General features: G+C 44.1%; 1 protein-coding gene across 6 annotated transcripts in view; it reads left to right on the forward strand.

Annotated features, from left to right (window-relative positions):
• Positions 1 to 23459, forward strand: part of COBL (cordon-bleu WH2 repeat protein) — a 186994-nt gene that overhangs the window by 88708 nt on the left and 74827 nt on the right. For all 6 annotated transcript variants that reach the window (XM_019540888.1, XM_019540897.1, XM_019540913.1 and 3 more), the window contains one exon: positions 22811 to 22940. In XM_019540888.1, the coding sequence (XP_019396433.1) occupies positions 22811 to 22940 (130 nt within the window). The remainder of the gene's footprint in view (positions 1 to 22810; positions 22941 to 23459) is intronic.

Consider the following 23459-nt stretch of genomic DNA (forward strand, 5'->3'; position numbering starts at 1 on the left):
CTTCAGGGTAAAGGAACAATTGAGCTGATATGAAGCTGTGCCCTCCTCCAAACCTGGCAGGCTTCCAGGCAATTTCAACTGAGAAAGGGACTGGTTCAGTGTACTGCTTACCCAGGATTTTGGATTTATAAGACTTTAGTTTTGTTTCTCCCTCTGAACTGGGGGCCCCACAGACTTCATAGATCAAAATCTATTCCAAAAAGTTAAAAAGCATGTCCCTCAAGGGGAGGACAGGAAAGCTCTAACACATGAATCCCATGGATTTGCTACATGTTTCTTTCCCTGCCTTGAGATTTTTCTGTGTAAGGTAGGGAACCTCATACTCAGGAAGAATGGAATTGGGCAGCTAAACCTCTTTCCTCCAGTAGTCTCCGCTGCCAAGAAGCAGCATAATCCTAAATCTAACACCAAGACAAGTGTCTGATTCTTTTACCTTCCACTGTATTACAATGTTTGCCCACTAACACTATATTTGTCTCAAAAGCTTGTAGATCAGCCCCTTTGAAATTCATTCACAATTCTTAGAAGTACAACTGAGTCAGATCTATAATGTATGTCCCTGATCTCTTTGATCAAGGTATCAAGTGGGTTTATTTATATGATCTTCTCTTTTGTTTTATTCAAATGATGGTCCAAATAGACTAATCAGTTTAATATAAATATAAAACAGAGAACTGAAAAATGTAAAAATCTGGTGGGGCTTCTTTGGGTGGATAGGGAGATGGGGGTGGAATCTGGTAATACATGAACCTTAATAATGAAGCTAAGATATTTAGGAAAAGTAAACACCTCTGTAGCAAATTAAACTATGGATGTTCAAGGTAACTTCTGAGTTTTCAAGGTGTCTTTATTTTCCTAAATGTAGAAAGCAAAGAAGAGAATTACATTGTATTCAGAAAAAAATAGAGGAAACTCAGTTCTCTTGCCAAAACAAACATCCGTGGACTTGTGTAGTCTACACTTTTCAATGCATGTGAAAATATTTGGTGTTGTAGAGTGACTTCCTTGAGTGGAAATAATATCACAGCTAATAGTGAGATTTCTCAGAGGGAGGAAATCACAGCTATCTTAGTAATTTAACATCTCAAATTTGTTTATGGATAGTTTCCTGTCTGACACATTCAGCTGAACAAGTGTTTTAAGATTAGACCTATAATAATTTTAACTGCCTCTAACCATAACATTTTACAGAGGATGTGTTCAGCAAAAGCAGATGGAAAAATGAGCTTGCCCCTTCACCTTCTGTTGTCATTCTTCTTATAAGGATGAACAGAACTGGTTTACAGTCTATGTCTATGTCCAGTCAATCCAGTATTCAGTGGCATCTGTGGTTTTTGTCTTCTCCATTTTATGAATAAATTATCAAAATAGTGTGTACCAATTTATGGCCTGTAGTCTGCCTATAAACCGCACCTATATGGCCATTGTTAAGTTCTACTTCTGTTGCTGATGGCACTAACACACCTTTATTCAATTTTGCTTGGCATTGGTAAGTGGTGGCTATTTCACGTAACTACAAGATGCATTTCAATATCAAAATGATATATCAAGAGTTTTAGTGTAAAAAAAAAAGTACCGTACAATAGCAATAAGAATCCTATAATATTTTTGGTGTACATTTAAAATAATAAACAGGAGTGAGATCTTTTTGCCCCATTTAACCTCAAGGGACCAGTTCTTCTACCCTATTCAGCCCCAGTGAGGCTTCACTTGGAGTACTGTGGCCAGATGGGTTTCACAATTCAGGAAGCATATGGGCAGTTTGGAAAGACTCCAGCACAGAGCAGCAGAAATGATTAGGGGCCTGAGAGGCAAGACTTATGGGGAAAAGCTGAAAGAGCTACGATTATTTATTTTGGAGAAGAAAAGAGGGAAATTTGATAACAGTCTTCAAATACCTGAAGGACAATTACAGAGAAGAAGGAAATGGGCTTTTCTCCATGGTCATAGGGGACAGGGCTAGGAGAAATGGCCTCACACTTCAGCAGAGGAAATTTAGGTTGGAGATTAGAAGGAACTTCCTAACTGTGAGGGTGGTCAAATATTGGAACAGGCAACCTAGAGAAATTATGGAATCTCTATCCTTGGAAGTTTTTCAAGGGCAGGTTAGACAGATGGTTGCCTGGAATACTTTAGTTGGGGATGCTTCTGCCTTGAGCAGGGGGCTGGACTAGATGACCTTATGTGGTCCCTTGCAGCCCTATTTTCCTATGGTTCTATGATCCCAAGAACACAGCATCTGAGCAAAAGCTTTATAAAATATATGATTTAATCTCACAGTCCATCTGTCAGGCAGAGAACCAATATTCATCCCTGTCACAGAATGGGGAGCTGAGGTTCTGAGAAGGTCATGCCCCAAGTCAGACAATATATCTATGGTAGAGCAGAGCCCAGTTCATCTGAGTACAAGACCAATGCCTTTACCAGTGGGTCCTCTTCCTCTCAACTACTTTAGTCCATGGACACACATACCTTTTAAAAGAGGAGCTGCTCAATAGCAAATAAACATATACACTTAGCCAAGTTTCTGTATGCTACATCTCTTATCTGAGTATGTCCTCAGTGTAACATTTTTATTGTGCAATATTAGCCATCATAGTAATTATTGATACTAGCCCACCATTCAAATGATTCCTATAACACAGAGGCCATGTAATGGGAATCGCTCAAAAAGCCCATCAGACCACTGTATTTTGTGTGTACTATACACACGCACAAATTTCTAGTCAACTGAAATAGAAGACTATCTGATAAAAAGGAAGAAGACAGAAGTAGTCAGCATTGGGTAGAGATATTACACGGTATAACTTACAAGGATCAGTCCCAATAAAATTACTCATAAGTGCTGTTTCTTTGAGGAGCTCCCCAAATCTGTTTTTCTGTTGGGTATGCCCATAGAATGTCTAATAACTCATGGCCTAGCCTAGAAATATCAAACATATGAGCAAATACTGTTAAAGATGCATTACTGTCAAACTGAGATCATTTGGGGTTGCCAGAGTCAGGCCTGGTCAAGGGTCTGCTGTCCTATGAAAATGCAAGATCATCTGGACAGAGCAGCTTCTCTTGTCAATAAGCTGAGTGGGCAAATTTGTCGTCTTGCTGCTCAAAGATGTATCTCTGTGCTTCTAATTTCCTGAGAGTGACTGCTCTTCAGATCAAAACATTTTATTTTTGGCTGCAGGAAATTGTATATAACAGTGAAACTAGGGGTTTTTTAGAAAGCATTTGAGAGACCGTGGTACCATTCTGTTCCTTAACTCTCTAACAATGGTATGCAGGCAACGACTCAGTAGAGCTGCTATTGTAACAAGACAGTAAACCAAGTTAACAGGGCAGATAAATCACATTTTTATGAGCGAGTATTCCTGTAAAATTATTCTTATTTGAATATATCCTTGCTTTCCTCATGGAGGAGAAAAAAAGGGTGGGGTGGTCCTAGGCACAGTCATTAGTGGTATAATTGTTTGGCCAACTAAAACACTGATTGTAAATATTTTCAGGGTGCCAGAGTCTTCCACTTCCCCTCAAATTGGCCAAGTGCAGACAGTCAAAAAAGACCAAGGTTGAATCAATTCAATCTTTGCAGGTGTAGATTGAGCCAATAAGCAAGTGAACAAAAATTCACCTTTGATTCCAGAAATGCAGCCACATGCCTGCAGTAGCCAGGCCACAAGCCAGGGGGTGCTAGAGCATGTCTCTCTGCTTGACCAGAGCAGACAGCTTTCACCAAGACATCCACCCTGCAAAGAGGGTTTGTGGGAGAAGTGCAAAGCATCCTGGGATGCTGGGGTATTGTTAGTTAACTTGAATCTGGAGGGGATCTGGGACAGAATTTCAATAAACTGATTAAACTTAAAGCAGTTAAGTCTGATACTACATCCATCCAGGTTTATCTTAAACTGGTTTTAGCCATTTTGAAAGCAGTTTATGTGCACTGAACTGCTGTTGAGTTACACATTTGAACCGGTTTCCAATCGCTTATACCGGTTTATGTGTAATTTCTGTCCCTAGCTATTGAGTACGATTGTAATCAAAATTGCCTTACTTTAATCACAAAAGGTAGCTTTCCTCAAAGACAGGTACTGCTCAGTGAAAGGAAATGTGACAGAATCTAGATGATAATCAGCATATGGCCATGATTTAGCAAGTGTGGATTCTACTCTGCATTAAGTCCTCTACTTTAATACTAAAAATACTTAACTATAAAATGCCTGCTGTCATTTCCCTGAGGAGGTATACACTGAATGAACAGTTAAAAACAGCCAAAGTAAAATTATTCCATAAACTAAAAAAAAATATATTGACACAATTGAAAAGGGCAAAAGGAAAAGGAGTGAGAGTTTGAGGGTAAGCAGATCTCACCACCTCGTGGTTCCCCTTTAAAATCTTGGTCACTTATTGACTTAAACATGATGGTAGACCATCATGGGATGCTTCTGAGAAAGAATACCTAGTGCTAGAGCTACTTTGTGGCTGTTGAAATTTACATATCACCTCTTGCTGGTCTTACTGTTTTGCTTTAAAAACAGATATATTTTTAAACGTGTAAAACTTAAACATTTTTAAGTGTTCAGATTTCAGGTTTCTTTCAACTTTTATCTTTCTTTTTCACTGTTAAAATCATAAAAAAGGAGGGAAATGTTGATCAGAAAAAAAAGGAAGGCCAGGGGGGAAAAAAAGGAAGGAAAGTTTCCTGAACCAAAAGATTCCAGTAAGAACTTTAATGAAAATTTTAAAATGAGCAAAATGAATTCCTTATTGAAATTTTAAAAAAATTTTTGAAAAATTTTCTACCTTTTGACCACTTAAGGCTTTATCTGAAGGTCCAGTTTAACTCAAGGGCAGGCAGTTATTTTGGGCAGAGGGCTGCTTACTGAAGATGAGGGTTTGGGGAAGAAGGTTTGCCATCTTACAACGGGAAATAAACAAATGATATACTAAAAATCAAACACCCATAATAATATATTTAATTTAATTAAAATACATATTTTTGCCCTGATTTCTGTGTGTTTGCACTGTATATGTAGAAGTGATTGCATAATAGTTCAAAATGCAGTCTTACTCTTGTATAGTGTGTGGGGTTTGCAGGGCTGTCAGGGGGGTATGAGTGGGTATGGGGGGCTTGTGGGGATATATGTGTGGGTATGGTATTTGTGGGGTATGTGATTGTGCATGGGGGAGGGTGTGGCTGTGGAGTTTGCAGGAAGGGCTTGAGGGTATGTGGGGTGTGCATGGGAGCCTCCTCCACATGCACCCTTGAGCCAGTCATCCCCTACCCCCACCCTGCCCAGAGCCCGAGTGCCCCATGGCACCTCCCTGCCACCACCAACATCACACAGCCCCAACATGCCCTGTACCTGCACCACCCAGCCATGGCATGTCCTGCCACTCCTGAGCATGCCACAGTAGCAGCAGGGACCAGAGCATACAGCCACAACCCTGTGCGCCCACACTGGCTCCAGGCTCACCTGTCGGGGCTGAGCAGAAACTGGGCAGAAACTGCTGGTTATCTCGGGGAAAGAGGCTGCCCCCCCCCCACCCCACCACCACCACTGGGCAGTTTTTGCTGCAGCTGCCCAGAGCCGGTGTCACACCAGGCTGTGATGCAACTCCTTTACCACTGCCTCTGGGCTGTCCAGCATGGCAGCACTGACAGTGTGTAGCAGCCACAGGGCAGCTCACACGTAACGGTGAAGGAATCGCACTGCAGCCTGGCATGGCACGGGCTCCAGGTGGCTACAGCAAAAAACTACCCGGCGGCAGCAAGGGGGAAGGGACACTTTCCCCCAAGACAACCAGCAGTTTCTGCCCACCCGGTGCTGCTGCTGCTCAGCCCTGATGGGCAAGCCCGGAGCCCTTGGGCTGGGGCCCAAGCTGAGCAGCGGCGGCGCAAGATAAACTGCTGCTCCGTGGGTGAAAAACAGCCCCTCCCCCTCCTGCTGCTGGCACTTCCTAGTGCAACCACTAGGAGCCTGCATGGGACTGCCCCTGCACCTGCTCTGCTGCCCTGTGGGGCAGCCCAGAAGCGGCAGTGACGCGGTGGACATACAGGATAGCCCTGTGTGAGTTCCGAGCGGCCATACCAGGAAGTTCCAGCAGCAGGAGGGGAGGGGCCACTTTTCCCCCACTGAGCAGCAGTTTGTCCCGTGCCACTACTGCTCAGCCCATACTGAGCACTGTGGAGTGTGTGGGGTTAAGGCTGTGAGTGCCTGTCTCCACCTGTACTGTGGGGCTGGGGCGTGGGGGACTGAGATCGAGCGGGTACATGGGATCCAGTGGCAGCTGGACAGGGCTAGCACCAGCAGGGCCCAGAGTGGGGCAGCAGGAGTGCCGGGTCCTGGCTGGCAGGGGCCCTGTGAAGCTGGACCAGCTCCTCTCTCTCCCTGATGGCACAGCCCAGCCTGACTCCATAGACCCCTGCCAACCCAGGCCCTGTGTTCCTGCTGCCCCACTCCTGGCCCCACCGGCACTGGCCCCAGGACACCAGTGTGGGTCCCACACTCCCACACACCCACAAGCTTCAACTCCCTCCCACCCCCACCACCACTTTCCTGCCTGCTGGCTGCTCTGCACCATGTGACTCCCAGCTGCGTGGCTGGACCATAGGACTCAGCAGGAGCCAGCCCAACCTGAGGGCCAGACAAATAGCCCGCAGTCTTCCCCTGCCTCTCCCCACACTCTTACCTGAATTTCCCACTCTGGCACAGGGAGGCACAAACAGCCCCATGGTCCCAGGCCAGAAGTCTCTGCTGGGCAGGGACTTCCAGCTGGAGGGGTTGGGGCTGGGCGGGCCTTGCTGCTACAGGGTCCTGGCACGGCTTCCTTTGGGTCCTACTGTCTCTGATTCCTGTCATCTTTGACAGGCAGTCATGCCTACAGGCCTGATGCAATGGTTTTGCAAGTGGGATCTGGCCCATGGGCCATATCTTGCCCACCCTTGGTTTACCCCATAGCATTATTGATATTAAATGAGTATAAAGCAGGACAAGATATGGTAATATATTTTATGACAGGAAGTATATTAGGCTGTATACCGGGGGTGGGCAGAATCATGGATCCAGCTGGCAACCGGACTCCATTTCCCAGCAGCCCCTACCCATGTGGATGAGGCCAGTTTCCATGGCTGACTGGTCTGTAGTTCCCTGAATCCTCCTTTCTATCTTCCTTTAAATATGGTCACTGTGTCGCCCTTTCCAATCATCTGGGTCCTTTCCCATTTGCTATGCATTTTCATAGATGGTGGCAAGGAGCTCTGCAGTCACATCAGCCAACTCCCTTGGGCACATCCCATCCGGTCCCATGGACTTGTATATGTCCAGCTTTTCTAAATAGTCCCTAACCTGTTCTTTTGTCACTGTTGCCTGCTCACTTCCTCCCCAAACTGTGCTCCCTGGTGCAGTAGTCTGAGAGCTGACCTTACCTGTGAAGACTGAGGTGGAAAAGGCATTGAGTACTTCATTCAGCCTTTTCTGCATTGTCTGTCACTAGGTTGCCTCCCCCATTCAGGAAGGGACCCATGCTTTCCCTTATTTTCATCTTGTTACTGACATACTTGTAGAAACCCTTCTTGTTACCCTTCACATCCTTTGCTAGCTGCAAGTCCAATTGCACTTTGGCCTTCCTGACTTCATCCCTGCATGCCTGAACAATACTCTTGTACTGCTCCCTAGCTGTTTGTCCAAGATTTCACTTATAAGCTTCCTTTTTGTGACTTAGTTTGCTGAAGAGTTACCTGCTAAGCCAAGTTGGTCTTCTGCCATACTTGCTAGTTTTCATGCACATCAGGGTGGTTTGCTTCTGCAGTCTCAGTAAGGCTTCTTTCAGGTACAGCCAGCTCTCCTGGACTCCTCTCCCCTTTGGACTGGCTTCCCTGGGAACCCTGCCCATGAGTTCCCTGAGCGAATCCAAGTCTGCTTTTCTGAAGTCCAGGGTCCATACTCTGCTGCTCTCCATCCTTCATTTCCTTAGGATCCTGAACTCGGTCATCTTGTGGTCACTGCTGCCCAAGTTACCATTTACTATTTCATCCCCACCAATTATTCCCTGTTTGTGAGCAGCAGGTCAAGAAGAACAGTTAGCCACTAGCTGGCCACTCCAGGACTTGCACCAGGAAGTTGTCCCCAACACTCTCTAAAAACTTCCTTGATTGCCTGTGCTGTGCTGTGCTGTATTGCCCTCTCTACAGATATCAGAGTGATTGAAGAGAGAACCAGGCCCTGTGACTGGGAAACTTCTGCTAGCTGTTTAGATAAAGCCTTATCCACCACTTCCTCCTGGTAGTGGTCTATAGCAGATCCCTACCACAACATCAGCCTTGTTGCTGTCTCCTGACCCTAACCCAGAGACTTTCGACAGGCCTATCTCGAGTTTCATGCTGGAGCTCTGAGCTATCATATGGCTCTTTTATATAAAGTGCGGCTCCCTCCTCTTCTCCCCTGCCTGTCCTTCCTGAACAGTTTGTACCCAGTGCTCCAGTCATGTGAGCTATCCCACCAAGTCTCTATTATTCCAATCACGTCATAGTTCTGTGACTATGTGAGGACTTCCAATTCTTCCTGCTTAATTCCCAGGCTCCGTGCATTTGTGTACAGGCACCTATAGTAACTAGTTGATTGCCCTGATTTCTTAGGAAGAATGAGAGCACCTCTTCTGTTGCCCGCTCCTGCTTGCTGTTCCTCCAGGTCACCCACTTACCTCAGGGCTTTGGTTTCCATCCCGCAGCAAACCTAGTTTAAAGTTCTCCTTACTAGGTTAGCGAGCCTGTCTGCAAAGATGCTCTTGACTCTCTTCATCAGGTACTTCATCTTCCTAGCTGTCTTTGTTCTTGGAACATCATCCCATGGTCAAAAAAGCCAAAACCCTGCTGGCAACACCACCTGTGTAGCCAGGCATTGATCTGCAGGATGCATCCACTCCTTCCCAGACCGTTTTATTCTTGATCCCAGAGCCCTTTAGTCACTTTTGATCTGTTCAGGGTCTCCACTAGCAATTTCATTGGTGCGCACAGAGATAAGCAATACTGGGTAGTAGTCAGAGGGCTGGATGAATCTCGTTGGATCGGGGGTCTGGGCAAGTAGCAGACTGTTTTGAAGTGCTCGTTCAGCTCTGAACATGCAGCTTTGCTACTCAGCACACTTGAAAGGCACTTGGAGTGCTTCAAACATCATGTCTGTCCCTGGCCTAAAATGTCACTGATTGAAATTGTCAGGTATTCACCAGACAGAACTTCTTTTCCATACCATTTTGACATGTATCTTTCTCATGGTATTGTTTGCAGTACATTTTTGGTTTTAGTATTCCCTGAAATCTCACTTCTATCTCAGAGATCTAATTAAGGTCCCTGAACTTTGCTAAAATAGAGCACATTCGCAACATTCCTCAGATATTTTGTCTGTAATAATGATTCCATATCCATTAGTGGTCTGAACATTCTCACATCTAATTTAAGAACAGTGGCATTTTGAAGTAAAATATTAAATAAACCTGACACGTTTTCTTTGAGTATATGAAGATTCTAAGAGGTTGTTTTGAAGAGTACACAAATAAGATTTTATGCCTTATTAATTGAATGTTTGACTTGCTTGTGAAAATTCAGAGGATAATTAGTCCTCACTGTGCATAGGACAGGCTGAAAAATATTTAAGCCACTTGAAAAAAACTTTTGAAGTGGTACATCACTTGGTGCCAGCCAAAGTCCATTGGGCATTTGCAAATGTTAGAAAGCAAATGTCACAAATACCAGCCAGAAATTGTAGATTTCAGCAGCACCTGCAAACACACATACAGGCATCTTCAAAATCAGAGCAACTCAAGAAGTTTAGACTATTTTTCAAGCTAGTAGGCTTCACTCTTGCCTGTTAGCTTGAAAAAGCCTCCCCATAACTACTCCCCAGTTCTGCCAGATATGAAGTGACGCCTATCCATTTTGGTCTGAGCAGGGGTCCCCAAACTGCTTCTCAGCTTTTCCTGTGCTTGCTGTGGAATATCCTCCCATTTTTCTCTTCCTCTTTCCTCACTGCCACCCTAGAGAAGAAGCAAATAGCTCCTCATTTTCCCACTCTGAAACCCTTCAAGAGCATCTACCCATGCAGGAACCCCCTTAAATAGAAAGGAGAAGGAGGTGCTGAAGAGAAAGCAGCCCTCAAAAAGTCTTTGACCATTCATTTTCAACTTCAAAGTCTCCATGACATCTCTCCCCACAATCCACAATTTGCCATCATTATCTTTAACTTTGCCTTTCAGACCTCCCTTTGCTCCCTGATTATGGCAATGTGCTGAAGAAATTTTGTTACAGAAAACCTAATCCTGCCTTGCTTAGTATAAGCATTGAAAAACTGTCGTGCTTTATTTTATAATAGTAATCAGGGGTCCTGGTTTTCTTTGATTCAAAACACAAATTCTCTGATTAAACCCCGCAATTCTGTGATTAAAATGAAATGCCACTATATATATATATATAAAACAATTGAACACGCTGTTTTATTGATATATTTACAATTTTAAAGCAGTTTGGAAGCCTACCAGCACCTCAGTAAATTCTAAGAACAGTAAAAGCTGCATTATCTGGCACCTTACATGCTCTATTAACCAGCATGCCGGCTTGTAAGGTAAAAGCGAAACCCGAAGTGCCCACTGTGGCACTTCCGGTTTGGCCGAGCCCCCACGGCCCGGGGCATAGTGGCCTGTGTGGGGGCCCCCCTTCCTGTCCCCTGGCACACTGACGGAGCAGGATCTGGAGGGGCAGCGCACTAGACACTGCGGGAGACATGGCAGCCCGAACAGGAAAAGATGCCTTTTCGGGCCTCTCTGGTAACCAGCATATTTGGTTTATCTGGCACCCTCCATTGCCCACGGGTGCCAGATAACAGAGCTTTTGCTGTACCTGTAAATTTTGGTATTTGATTCTGGGCTTTTTATCATGGAAAATCAGAGCTCACCCTGCTCCCTTCTCTCATCAGCACATGAGTCCAGGCCCCTCACTCCCAAGCCACAGCTCCCCAGCCCTGCTTGTGCCTCTCACTCCCCACCCACAAGCCGTGCTTGTGCTCCTCACTCCGCACCCTCCCAGCCCTGCCTGAGGGGTCCCCAGCTGCCAGGGATACAGGGCCTAGGACACGGGTCCTCAGCCTTCTGCCCCTTGCAGCAGTGCCTGAGCCCTGGCGGCTGCCCACAGGAGGTGGCAGCTACTGAAATGGAGCAGAGCATGGAGCCCAGCTCCCCAGCCTCCACGGCCAGAGTGGAGCCTGTGTGATGTGGGCTGCCTGCTGTAGGTTTCAGCTCCCTGACTTGCCACCCTCTCACCAGGGTCTCCACAGCCCAGTGGACAAGACCCAGCACAGCAGGGCAGAGGGCAACAAGCTTCCCTGCCCAACCCCCACCACCAGGAGCTCCATGCCACCATGGCAAGGTGCCCCCTGCCTGCACAGCAGCAGTGGGAGTGGTGGCGTGGAGTTGTGTGGGGCTTGCAGCAGCAAAAAGTTTCTTCCCCCGGCCATGCTCTGGTCTGCTGAACTGGGTCCCACCTGCAGGCTGCAGAGGCTCCAGGGGAAGGGCAGCAGAAAGGGCAGCCTGACCCCTTAGCAGGCAGCCCCTCCTCTTGGGAGACCTTGCAGAGGTGGGAAGCCAGCCCCTGCCACCAAACCCAGGATAAGCTGCCTGCAGCCCCGTCCTGCTCCCCACCGGGGCTCTGCAGCTGCACATTCCAGCCCAGGGCCTGAAGCCCCACTCACCGCCCCATCTGGGGAGCAGCCCCAGCCCCAGCACTGCCCAACTCCCTCTCTCCCTCCCTATGGGGGCCTCAATCCGTGCTTCTCCCTGCCAGACTTACTTGTGGGAGCTGTACTCCATGCTGCCTGGTGTGCACATGCACAAGGCACGCCTTGCCTGACCGCTCTTCTCCTACTCACCCTAGCCCCTTGCAGGCTGGAATTTACCTTTTTATCTCTAGTGTGGGGTTCTGAAGCGGGTCCAGTACAGTGACAGCCCTGCCACATGTTCAAGCTGGTCGTACAGCTGTTGTACATTTTCAGGTACAAACTTTGTAGCTGGTTGGCTCTTTTTATAGCTGGATAGGCATTTGTATGGTTTGGTAATTACAGTAAAATTTTCAGTAACCAGGACCTTGGTTAACAGCATGCTCTGTTAACCGGCACGCCAGCTTGTAAGGAAAAGTGAAATTGAAAGTGTCCACTGTGGCAATTCCAGTTTCTTCGAACCCCCACGGCCCCGGGGGGCATAACTGGCTGCACACGGCCCGCCTCCCTGTTCCACAGGGACTGCGGGAGGATCAACGGTGCCGCGGGAGGGGTGGGAGAAGTGGCGGCCCGAACAGGCAAGGATGCCTGAGGCCACCCAGTTAACCAGCATATTTTGTTATCTGGCATCCCCCGTTCCCAGAGGATGCCAGATAACAGAGCTTTTACTGTACATTGCACTTGTGGCCATTCTAAATGTATTGCACAATTAACTGGTTAATTGCATGATAATTACTTTACACATGTGGCCAGTCTTACTTTGCATATGTGGCTGGTCTAAATTATTATGTGATTAAATAGTTAATTGTATAATATATGTAATGTGTGGCAGAGGTTTGAAGTCTTCCTCCTGCATTAGAAAAATTAGTAAAGCAGAGTAGATTATCAGGTCTGTTACAAAATGGTGGATATTAAGGTTGATGTACACTTTTTATATGAAAGAACAGCTGAGACAGATTGTCATCTCTGGCATATAGTGGGTAGTCAGGTTTGGAAGACTTATGACTCTGACATGGGAATAAGAGATGGATGGCATTTGGCAATCAGCATATAGCTAGTGTTGGCAGGGATACTGAGGATAAGGAGTGACGGTAAATGTTTGCAAGTGCAAAGGGATTTCTGAGGACAGATGTAGTTAAGGGAGAAGAGCTAAAGTTAGAGTTACTTGGAAGCTTAATTGACAACCTTCCAACCTTTGAACATCTTGGTGTGCGTATGGGGGTTTTTTTTCTAAATATAACTTCATTATCAGATTTTCAGGAACATAGTCTTTATTCTCTGAGACTGGGTTTGCATTATATTGTGTGGAAAAGGTTATGAAGAGATGTTTATTTGAAGTGCTCCAAATCCTGGAATGCTTCAAATCTGGCATGTGAATGAATGGATCCACTTCCAGATTCACTTGTGGAGCACTTCAGAATAGCCATGAAGGTGTGCAGCCGTGGTGCCTTCCAGTTAGGGGGCTGATGAGCAAGAATACTTGCATACCTTTTGGCTTTCAATCTCCAGAGATTCTCAAGGACAGAGGAGCACACAGGAGAATGCTTGTTGGCTGTTTGCCCTCCTACTTCCTTGTGGTAGACTGGGAACAGAGCACTGTAGGATACTAATGGACTGCTGGAGGGTGCAGAAATCAATATCAGGTACTTCAAAGATGTTCCTCTTTTTTTCTAAAGGGTCATTTTGAAGCACCCCAGCCTTTTTTGAAGTGCTTATTCAGCTCTGAACATCTGCACCCTTGCTACTCAGAACACTTCAGAGGCACTTGGAGTGCTTCAAATAGCATTTCTGTCCATGGCCTAAGATGTCACTGATTGAAATTGTCAGGTGTTTACCAGACAGAACTTCTTTTCCACACCATTTTGACATGTATCTTTCTCATGGCATTGTTTGCAGTACATTTTTGGTTTTAGTATTCCCTGAAATCTCACTTCTATCTCAGAAATCTAATTAAGGTCCCTGAACTTTCATAAAATAGAACACATTCACAACATTCCTCAGATGTTTTGTGTATAATACTGTAAGTCTTTTAAAAAGTAATATATGAGCAAGTGACATTAATTTAATAGAAAAATTGCCTTTTGCGTCTTGCATGGTCTCACCAAAGCAGGAGGTAGAATAGGTGAATAGTATTTGTCAGATACGGGTCACAAAGGCCTATTTTAGTTCATTTTACTTAAGTTGGCTGGTTCAAGGTATCCAACATGAACATTTTAAAAGCATAACCCTAAGTGTTCTCTATTTATTTGTTGCATAACCAGAAACTCACCTAATAATCTCGTCAGTCCTTCTGAAAAGTGCTGAGAACAGAAAATAATCTGTTACACTCAGTGAGGGGTTCTTATAACAAAGTTTGGATGGGAAATTACTTCAGATAATATTGTTAAAGCTTGATTTCTTCATAAAAGGAGCAGCCAGCCATAACAAATGATTTTCAAGTACTATTGTTTTGGGATATACGATTGCAAAAATGAAACAGAACATCCTTTGTATTTTTTTGCCATTTATGTTTAGCTTCCTAGAATTTCCAAGGTTGATGTTAAAGAACCACTTTTAACAGTTTTTATGACCTATTCTTGAACTGCGCACTTTTTATAAAGAAGTACCATTGCTAGTTTTAAATGAGCTTTTCATTTTCTTAAAGTTTTTATAAGTATCATGCACATAGCTGACCAGATTGTAGAAGGAACTTTCCATGTTGTTCACCAAACCCTTGTTATTGCAAAGGTGCATATGCTATATTCTACCTTTTTCTCCAGCCTAAATCAGTTAGTTCGCAAAGAGAAAGTTAACTATGTTAGTCTAAAGTCAGACAGAAGGCAGAGTAGAAGTACATATTATAAACTAAAGTACAATATAGTTTATTTGTAGTTACTAAAGTAGCTTGTACATCTTCATATCTGTCTGAGCTTATTGAAAGGGTCAGCCCCAGAAGCAAATCAGTCTTTAGGTTAAAACAGGATATCTTTCTACCAAGGACTCTTTCTTCTTGGTAAAGCATGAAATAATCCATCTTTGAGTAATTTAACTATACCAAACTAATGCTTTCACACAGTAGCCTTCTTTGCCATATACCAAACAATCTTTATCATTTACAGTAGAAAATTCTATTGTCACTTGGGTTTCAAGATTTTTAAGTTTATATATTTAACCACCTACCTGTCCAGCTTTGTCCATGGGAAAATAAATGGTCATTTGTCTAGAAGAACATGAGGGTAAAAATATGCCTGTGGATGCTCCAGTAGAATATACAGGCACATTATCACTCCCAGAGAGGAGCTATAGATCCAACTGCCCTTCCTAGGTATCTATGCCTGCCAAGATGCAACAGAGCACAAACACCAATGATCTTTGAGAAATTTCAGATCCATTATCCCAAAATAGATCCAACACTGTATAGACTCATAGAGAAATTTGGTCGCTGCCTAAAAACTCCCAGTCTATAATAAATCAAAGCAGCAAATGATAGAAAATAAACACATGAACAAATTGATCCATGAGATGGTAGGCAGGCAACCTGTCTGCTCCTTTTTTAAATCATTTGCATCTATCTGTTAATCAATGCAGGTAATCAATATCACATATATAACTTATTTATTTTAGGTTTATTTGTACTTTCAGTGTTACCATTGTAGTTCATCACATTATTGTTATAGAGCTGGTAACTCATTACTAAACTTTCAAGTGAAAATTGAACATTTTAGAAACCAACAAGTTCCAAACATTCTTTCTATGTCTCAGAAATTATATTTAATGCTAATTGTGACCAAAATCACAGCAGTTTATTCCCCTGCAGGACCTAAATCAATCGCCCAGTTATGCAAAAGCTAAGATTATGGTCATAACTAACAGTTTTCTTATACTGTATTCAGGAGATCTTTACAAGCTCTATGGACAGGAGCATTATCAACAAAATTGTAACCTCAGTTCCTGCTACAGAACCTTTGTATTTGCAATATTTGCAAATGTTCTAGCCAGAGAGAGCCCAGAGGGTATTTCAGATTCAAGGATGTGGTTGAATTGCTATCAGTTAGGAAAATAGAGCCCATCTCACAGTGTACCCAGGTACTGAACTCATTCTGTCTACTTTCAACTGCTTCTGATGCAGCCCTAAATCCAGGAAAAAAATCCCATTAACCATCATGGGTTTTCCCAAGATCCCAAAAGTAAGCATTAGAGCCCCAATTCAGTAAAATGTTTACCACGTAGCACATTCTTAACTTTAAGCCTGTATCTGGGGATGTAACCTCCTGTGCCTTGCCCTGGTATGTCATGGGTAGGGATGCCTCTCGGACTTTGCCGTGGCTTCTTGGGCCAGATGTTCTAGTCACCAAGGGACTTCGGGCTGGTTCCCCAGGAGCCTTTCCTACCATGTCTTTGATGATTAATTGGTTTGAATCAGGAGGATGATGTTTGGTCCTGCCTCTGAAAACTTGGTCACTTCCTCCAGTCCCTTTTTTGTGGGGCTCTGCCTCCCCTACACCCTGCCTACTGCTAACCACAATGTTACCACTCACGTCGTCAAGGGCGATGTCCCGGATGGTCTTCAACGCTCAAGTTCATAGGGTCTGATGGCCGCAGTCAGTCAGTGGTGTTCCTTCCCCAAGCGTCTTCTGCAGTCCCCTTTTTCCTGGTTAGGCGTCATTTGTCCTTGGCTCTGTCTTGTTCCCTGTTGCGTCGTCCCTTCCTTGGATGGGGTCCTTACCACCCGCTGGTGGCGTCCATATTAAGTTGCTGCTGGGCCCCACCTGACCCCAGTCTTCAGTGGTGCTGGTCAGTGCCCACTCTGGCTCAGTGGGTGGCTCCCCTGGCTCAAGCTGGTCGCAGATCCTCAGGGCTTCCCTCTCCTGAGGTGCCCACCAGGTCTCCTCCCTGGGACTGTGGGCACGTTTTTGTCCCTCCTGACTGGCTGGGGGTTTCTCTTTCAGGACCCCCGCTGCTCTTCCGCTAGTCCTTTTGTCTTGGCCCCGGGCATCTGGCTGGCCAATCGGCCCTGGCAGGCATGTAAAAAATGTGCCCACGCTGATGTGGGAGCTGTCCCCATCATTTTTGTCTGAAGTTCTGCTGTGGTGGCTCCACCCGCCATGTTTTCACTTTTCCTGTGCTTGTCTTCTGGTGCGGCACCCCACCGCCTCCCAGCTTCAGCAGATAAGTTTTCCACAGGGGGCTTTGCTAAATTGGAGTCTAAGGGCTGCAGGATTTAGTTAAAAGATTTTTACCTACATTGAAAAAATATGTATGTACAAATGTCCTGTGTAGCCTAATGTCCTGTTTCCTGCTGTTGCGCAAAAGAATATTGATTATGCAAAAAATTACCAGTCTTCACTGGTTTATGTACACTTTTTCTGAGAAAAGTGATGGGTACTTTAGAGGTATTAAAGATTTAAGTTCTGTAAATAGGAACAAATACATATTTCTTTATAAATATTCAGAGTGTAAAATGTTCACCTGCCATAAACTTGCTTGAAGTTCTAATATATCCGTGCAAAACTATCTCTAGACAAAGTACTGCTAAAACCTATATTTTCCTTCTGGTATTTCTGCATGTTGCATCACCAGTGTCATTCTTTCAAACTGGAAATTTTCTGTTGAGATGATTTCATCAGTGTTATGTCAGAGTAGAAATGTTTCATAGTTCCATGGTTGGTAGGGTCAGAAGGGACCTGAGCAGATTATCAAGTCCAACCCCGTACCATGGCAGAAAAAAGTACTGGGGTCAGACAACCCCGGCAAGCTTTTCATATAGCCTTCTCTTAAAGACCCCCAGGGTAGGAGCCAGCACTACTTCTCTTGGAAGTTGGTTCCAGATCCTAGTCGCCCTGACAGTAAAGTAGCGCCTTCTGATGTCTAGTCTGAATCTACCTTCTGCCAGCTTGTGACCATTATTTCTTGTCACTCCTGGTAGTGCGCGGGGGAACTGGGACTCTCCCAATGCCTGCTGGTCCCCTTTGACCAGTTTGTAAATGGCAGATCCCCCCTCAGCCTTCTCTTGTGGAGGCTGAGCAGGTTCAGGTCCCATAGCCTCTCTCCATAGGGTCTGCCCTGCTGACTCCTGATCATGCGGGTGGCCCTCCTCTGGACCCTCTCCATGTCCCCTGGGTTTTTTTTTTGTAATGCTTTTACCATGTGAGCTTTATCATAAAAGCCCAGAAAAGATTGATTTGATATGGAAACATTTTGCCAGTAACCAGAGAAGCTGTATTTTTTTTCCTAGATGTTTTTGAGAACTAAAAGTTTTGAGGTTAGAAATGTTCAGCATGTGCTAAACACTTTTGAAAAACACTCCAACATTTAAATGAGGTTCTGTCCTTTGAAACACTGAGAGCAGCCATTAGCAATGTTAAATTATGGTTTGCTATTAGGGTGTTCTCCACATATACTTACATTACATGTTCATTAATGTTCCTGGAGCCAGTATAAGCTCCTCTTCCATCATTATGATCATCAACATGTAGGCTCATGGCATGTGCCAGGGCATGGAGACAGAATGTCAGAACTAAGTGACTAAGCCATATCTGATTGCTCTCACAGAGACAGCCTTTTAGATAATCCTTGCTTTCCACATGGAGACAACAATTTAATGAGTGGTATGTGTACTCTGTTTTCAGTATTCATAAAGCCTTTACCTTTACCTTAATATTTAACTCCTTTCCTGAAATATGCTGCTACTATGATGCTCACCTTTTTAGGTGCTAGATCAACGTCACTTCTCTGAGCAACTTGTGATAGTGAACAGATATTTTTTCTCCAGTGGTGCACTGCATATTGTCATCCAGAGCTGTAGTGAGATTGATGCCTAGTGTCCTCCTGGCTTTCTTATCTTCTTCCAGGATCTCATGTTCTCTAGTCAAGTCAAGTCAAGTGCTGGTCAATGGACACCATGAAAATGAACCTGCCCTGTTGTGCCTTCAACTGCCATCCTATCCACTCCTAAACTGTCCTCATGTTTTTAACTTCTGACACTTCTCTCCCTACTGCCAGATGTATAAAATGCTGATCAGCTGAAACAACTAGCAGATATAACAGTGAATTTTCCTCAAGTGTTTTTGAGTCTCCCTCAAGCCATCCACCTGACTCTTGTGAAGCTGGTCAAGTTTCAAAAGGTCTTCACGTAGTGCAGCAGTTTGAGTGATGTATAGAAGATGTGTAAAGAGCATCCTCACTTTTCTGTTCAGACCTTCTAGGCTTATCTTGGGCCACTTGGGTTTTGCATGTGTCTTGAGACACGAGATTATAAGCAGCATGGGTATAACTGATCTGTTTATTGTTGCAAGTTTTTAAGGAATTTAGTTCAAACTTTAAAACACATTCCAGGCAGTTGAACAAAAAAAAAAAAAAAAAGTCTTAGCAGTCATTCTTTTGTTTCTTCATGGGTTCTATCTTTAGAAGTTGATTCAGTCCAAAATATTTGTCCATGTGCTCTGTGTCAGGTTATTTTGTTTTGTTTCCATTTCATTTACAAGCTTCAGATTGATTTGCCTAACCACATTCCCACATTAGATAAGTGTTATGATGCATTTGTCCTAATCAAAGTTTCCACCACCTGCTTGATTTCCTTCAAGAACCTCTTGGTATATTCATGCCACCATGTGATGTGCACATTTCAGGTACATTTGCCAGTAACTGAATCTGATCCAGTGCCAAGTTTTGCAGGCTTGCTGCAATTTCAAAAACATCCTTCTTGGTGATAGTTGACTCCTCCACAACAGGAAGATTTATCAGTTTTTACTTCTTTCATAGACCAGTAGGCTATCTTGTCTTGGTGGACTGTCTTTCACCAAAGGCCACTCCAGGAGGCATGGAAGGCTCATGAGGCTTTCAGGAGATGACAACACATGGTGGAAAAAAAACTTTTTAGGTACTTTTTCATTATAGTGGCAATTTTTCATCCTTTGTTAAGTTACCGCATCATAATGGCAGATGGAGAAAACCCAGGCTGCAGTTTATTATCGCGTTGGCCGAACTATTTTATTTGTCAGAGTCACTCATTCAAATCTTCATTTTTGTTATTACAATCATAACTAGTTTTCTGAGTCTTCTATAGCCTGTGTCAATTCTGTTGGAAGTATGAGGTGAGGATACCTATTTTCTTTCAGTTTGTAATCTTCTTTTTGAGTCTTGCTTTCCATCCAAGGTCCATTGATTCAACTTGTCTTCCATCTCCTCAGTAACTTACTGTTGCTAGCCTACACAGTATATATATTGCAAGAGCAGCATGGTACATGAGAAGAAATGTGCCCTGCAAATGTTCACTTAGCACATTGTGCCTTGTTACCATGCAGCCAGTGAGCTACTGCGAACTCCCTGGTGAATTCCCCAATTGCTCTGGTCTGTAGGGACTTAGGTATTGATTGAACTGTTGAGTTTTAGCAGCTTATGCTAAATATCTAGGTTAGTTATTCATAATTAAAGAAATAACTTACCTTAGAAGAGGGGAGATGGTAAACTGACCTGCCAACTCCTTGCAAACTGCTCTGTTTGTTGTCCCTGTTTGTCCCTGGTTGCTCTCAGACTTGTTCTGATGGAAGTTTTCTAATCATGGTTACATTTGGTCATAGTTACTTTTATGCCAAGGAAGTATCTTTTGCCTGTTCCTGGTTTTATTTTATCCTATCCCTGAGGAAATAAAATAGGCCTGTATGACATCATTGTCATCATCCTCATCATCATCATTTAGACTTGAGTAACTTGTCATTTTACTGAAAAATCACCAGATAGTTCAGCATGCTAATAGTCTCATAGCAGGCATAGCAGCTGTGTTTCAATTGAACATTGATTGGTTGTGCAGAGCTCTGTGGTGGGGGAGGTTTTCATTTCCTACCTACTTCAAACCTGGCTCAGGCTAGTATTATTAGTGCCACCCAGATTATAAAAGATGAACATACAACAGCTTCTCCAGTTTTCTCAGAAGTTTTCTTCCCCCAAAAGAGAGAAACAGAACCATGTTCCAGTAATCTGCAGGAAATGCAATGCTATCTGTCTAATCTTGAGTCATTGGCATAAAATTATCGTTTTTGCTGTTAAAAGATGTAAAAATGCATGCAAGACACAGCTAACCTATTTGTATGTTGCCTTGATCAACAAAATCAGCACAACCATATGTGTCTGAATGAGTTGCAAATGGGCAGTAGCCCTGCCTAGACCCTACCCTAGGAGCCCTACACATTTCCATGCCTATGTGTAAGTTAGGGCTTGCGATCTGATTCTTCCTCTCACTCTGTTGGCTTACCAGCTTACTCTGAATTTACATGAATTTGAGAGAGAAATTAAGGAAAATCAGATGTCATCAGGCACTGCACTTGGAGGATTGTGTCATAAACTCATAGATGCTAGGATCAGAAAGGACCTCAATAGATCATTGAATCTGACCCCCTGCCTACACAGGAAAGAGTGCCTATCCAGATGCCTATCCAGTCTTCTCTTAAAGACCCCCAAGGTAGGGGAGAGCACCACTCCCCTTGGAAACCTATTCCAAATTTTGGCCACCCTTACCATGAAGACGTTTTCCCTGATATCTAGCCTAAATCTGGTCTCTGTCAGTTTGTGACCATTGTTCCATGTTACCCCAAGAGGTGCCCTGGTGAACAGAGCATCTCCAATCCCTTGCTGCACCCCGCTAATCAATTTGTAGGCAGCCACAAGATCACCTTTCAGCCTTCTGTTGTAAAGTCTGAAGAGGTCCAGGCCCCTCAGCCTCTCCTCATAGGGCTTGTCCTGTAAGCCTCTAACTATATGAGTAGCCCCCCCTCTGGACCCTCTAGAGTCTATCAACATCCTTCTTGAAGTACAGCACCCAAAACTGGATACAGTACTCCAACTGTGGTCTGACCAATGCCTCATACAGGGGAAGTATCACCTCCTTGGTTCTGTTTGTCATGCATCTGCTGATGCATGATAAAGTGCGGTTAGCTTGGCTCATGATTTCGTCACACTGACAACTCATGTTCATCCTGGAGTCCACCTATGACTCCGAGATCCCTTTCTGCTTCTGTGCTGCTGAGACGATCATTCCCCAGCCAGTAGGTGTGCTGGATATTTTTGCACCCTAGGTGCAGCACTCTTCGCTTGTCCTTGTTGTACTGCATCCTATTAGGTACTGCCCACTTTTCTAACCTGTCCAGGTCTGCCTACAATCATTCCCTACCCTCCAGAGTGTGCACTTCACCCTGCAATTTAGTATTATCCACAAACTTAGAGTACACTTGACACCCACATCCAAGTCACTGATGAAGATACTGATGAGGGATCCCACTACCCACATCCTTCCAGGTCAGTACCGACCCGTCTACTACCACTCTCTGGGTGCAACCACTAAGCCAATTTGTCACCCACTGGACCATGTAAACATCTGTGTCACAGCCTCTTCATTTATTTATGATAATGGAATGAGATACCATATCAAAGGCCTTGCTAAAGTCTAAGAAAATGACCTACACCTCTATTCCTGCATCTGAGTGTTTTGTGATCCTGTCATAAAACAAAACCAGATTGGTCAGGCATGATCTACCTGCTATGAATCTGTGCTGGTTTCCCAGCTACACTATTTTTCCAACTGGACTGCCACAAATATGATTCTTCATAATCTTTTCAAAGACCTTTTCAAGGATGGAGGTGAGAATCAACAGTCACTCAACACTTACTCCCAGCTTCTCAGAGCACACACCCACCAAACAAACAAACCGTCAACCAAACCAAAGGTACAGGTAGCTGGATCACTTACCTTTCCTGGGTAGGATCTAGTGCTTCTCTCCTCCTTCCTCCCTTGTCATAATCCAAAATTCATAAGAGCCACTGGAAAGACACTGATGGGCTTTGGATCAGGCTTTTTATGCACATTCAGTTGGGCAGAACACATCTCTGATTAGAAAATATACAAAATATACACAATGTGTGAGCTTACATACCAGACTTACTATTGCTGCCACATCTATCTTGATACTATTTGGTCAAGTGCCCATTACTAAACAAAGAGACTGCATGATGAGCTGTGCATTTTTGTTCCCAATTATGCAAGTAAATGCCTTAGTGTGGATTTTTCATTCTTGTCTTACTAGATTTTACAAGGGGCATCATCGCAGAATGATCTGCAGAAAAAAAAGAGACGTGCGCCTCCACCCCCAACTCCAACTCCTGCCATGCCAAATAGGACAGAAGAAAAGGAAGACAAGAGAAAGAGCACAGTCGGTAAGTGCCCTTCTTTTCTACTCTCTCCAATCCAGTGCATGCATTATATGTGGACTGCTTCACTGTTTGAAGATTTCATAACTCTGTATCCCATTCATTGGAAATTATATAATCTGGGCATATATTTAACATGCAGAACGAAAGTCTGGAAATAAGTGCCACATTTTGTGACTTGTCAACACTTTCAGGTGTTCATAGAAGAATAAAAGCTAATAGTACCGCTAGGTGTTTTTTTAATACAGAATTAAAAACATTTTTTCAGAAGCATTTAGTCTGAGCTCTTCTCTTGTCTACTTAAAGTCAGTGGGAGCTTTACCAGCAGAAGAAAAGTGAAGCTAATGTGGATTTGAAGATCACCATCCCTGCCAATGTCAGTCATAGAATGGCATTTGAATTCATGGGTCTGACTTCTAGGAACATGGGCAGGTCTTCAGCAGGTCTGCAGTATCATATACCTCTGTTCCCTTCAATGGAGCCTTGATGCTGTACATTAACTGAGATGTCCCTCAGTTTGCAAAG

This window comes from Crocodylus porosus, unplaced genomic scaffold, assembly GCF_001723895.1.
Source record: "Crocodylus porosus isolate Cpor-Errol unplaced genomic scaffold, CroPor_comp1, whole genome shotgun sequence".
Taxonomy (NCBI): domain Eukaryota; kingdom Metazoa; phylum Chordata; order Crocodylia; family Crocodylidae; genus Crocodylus; species Crocodylus porosus.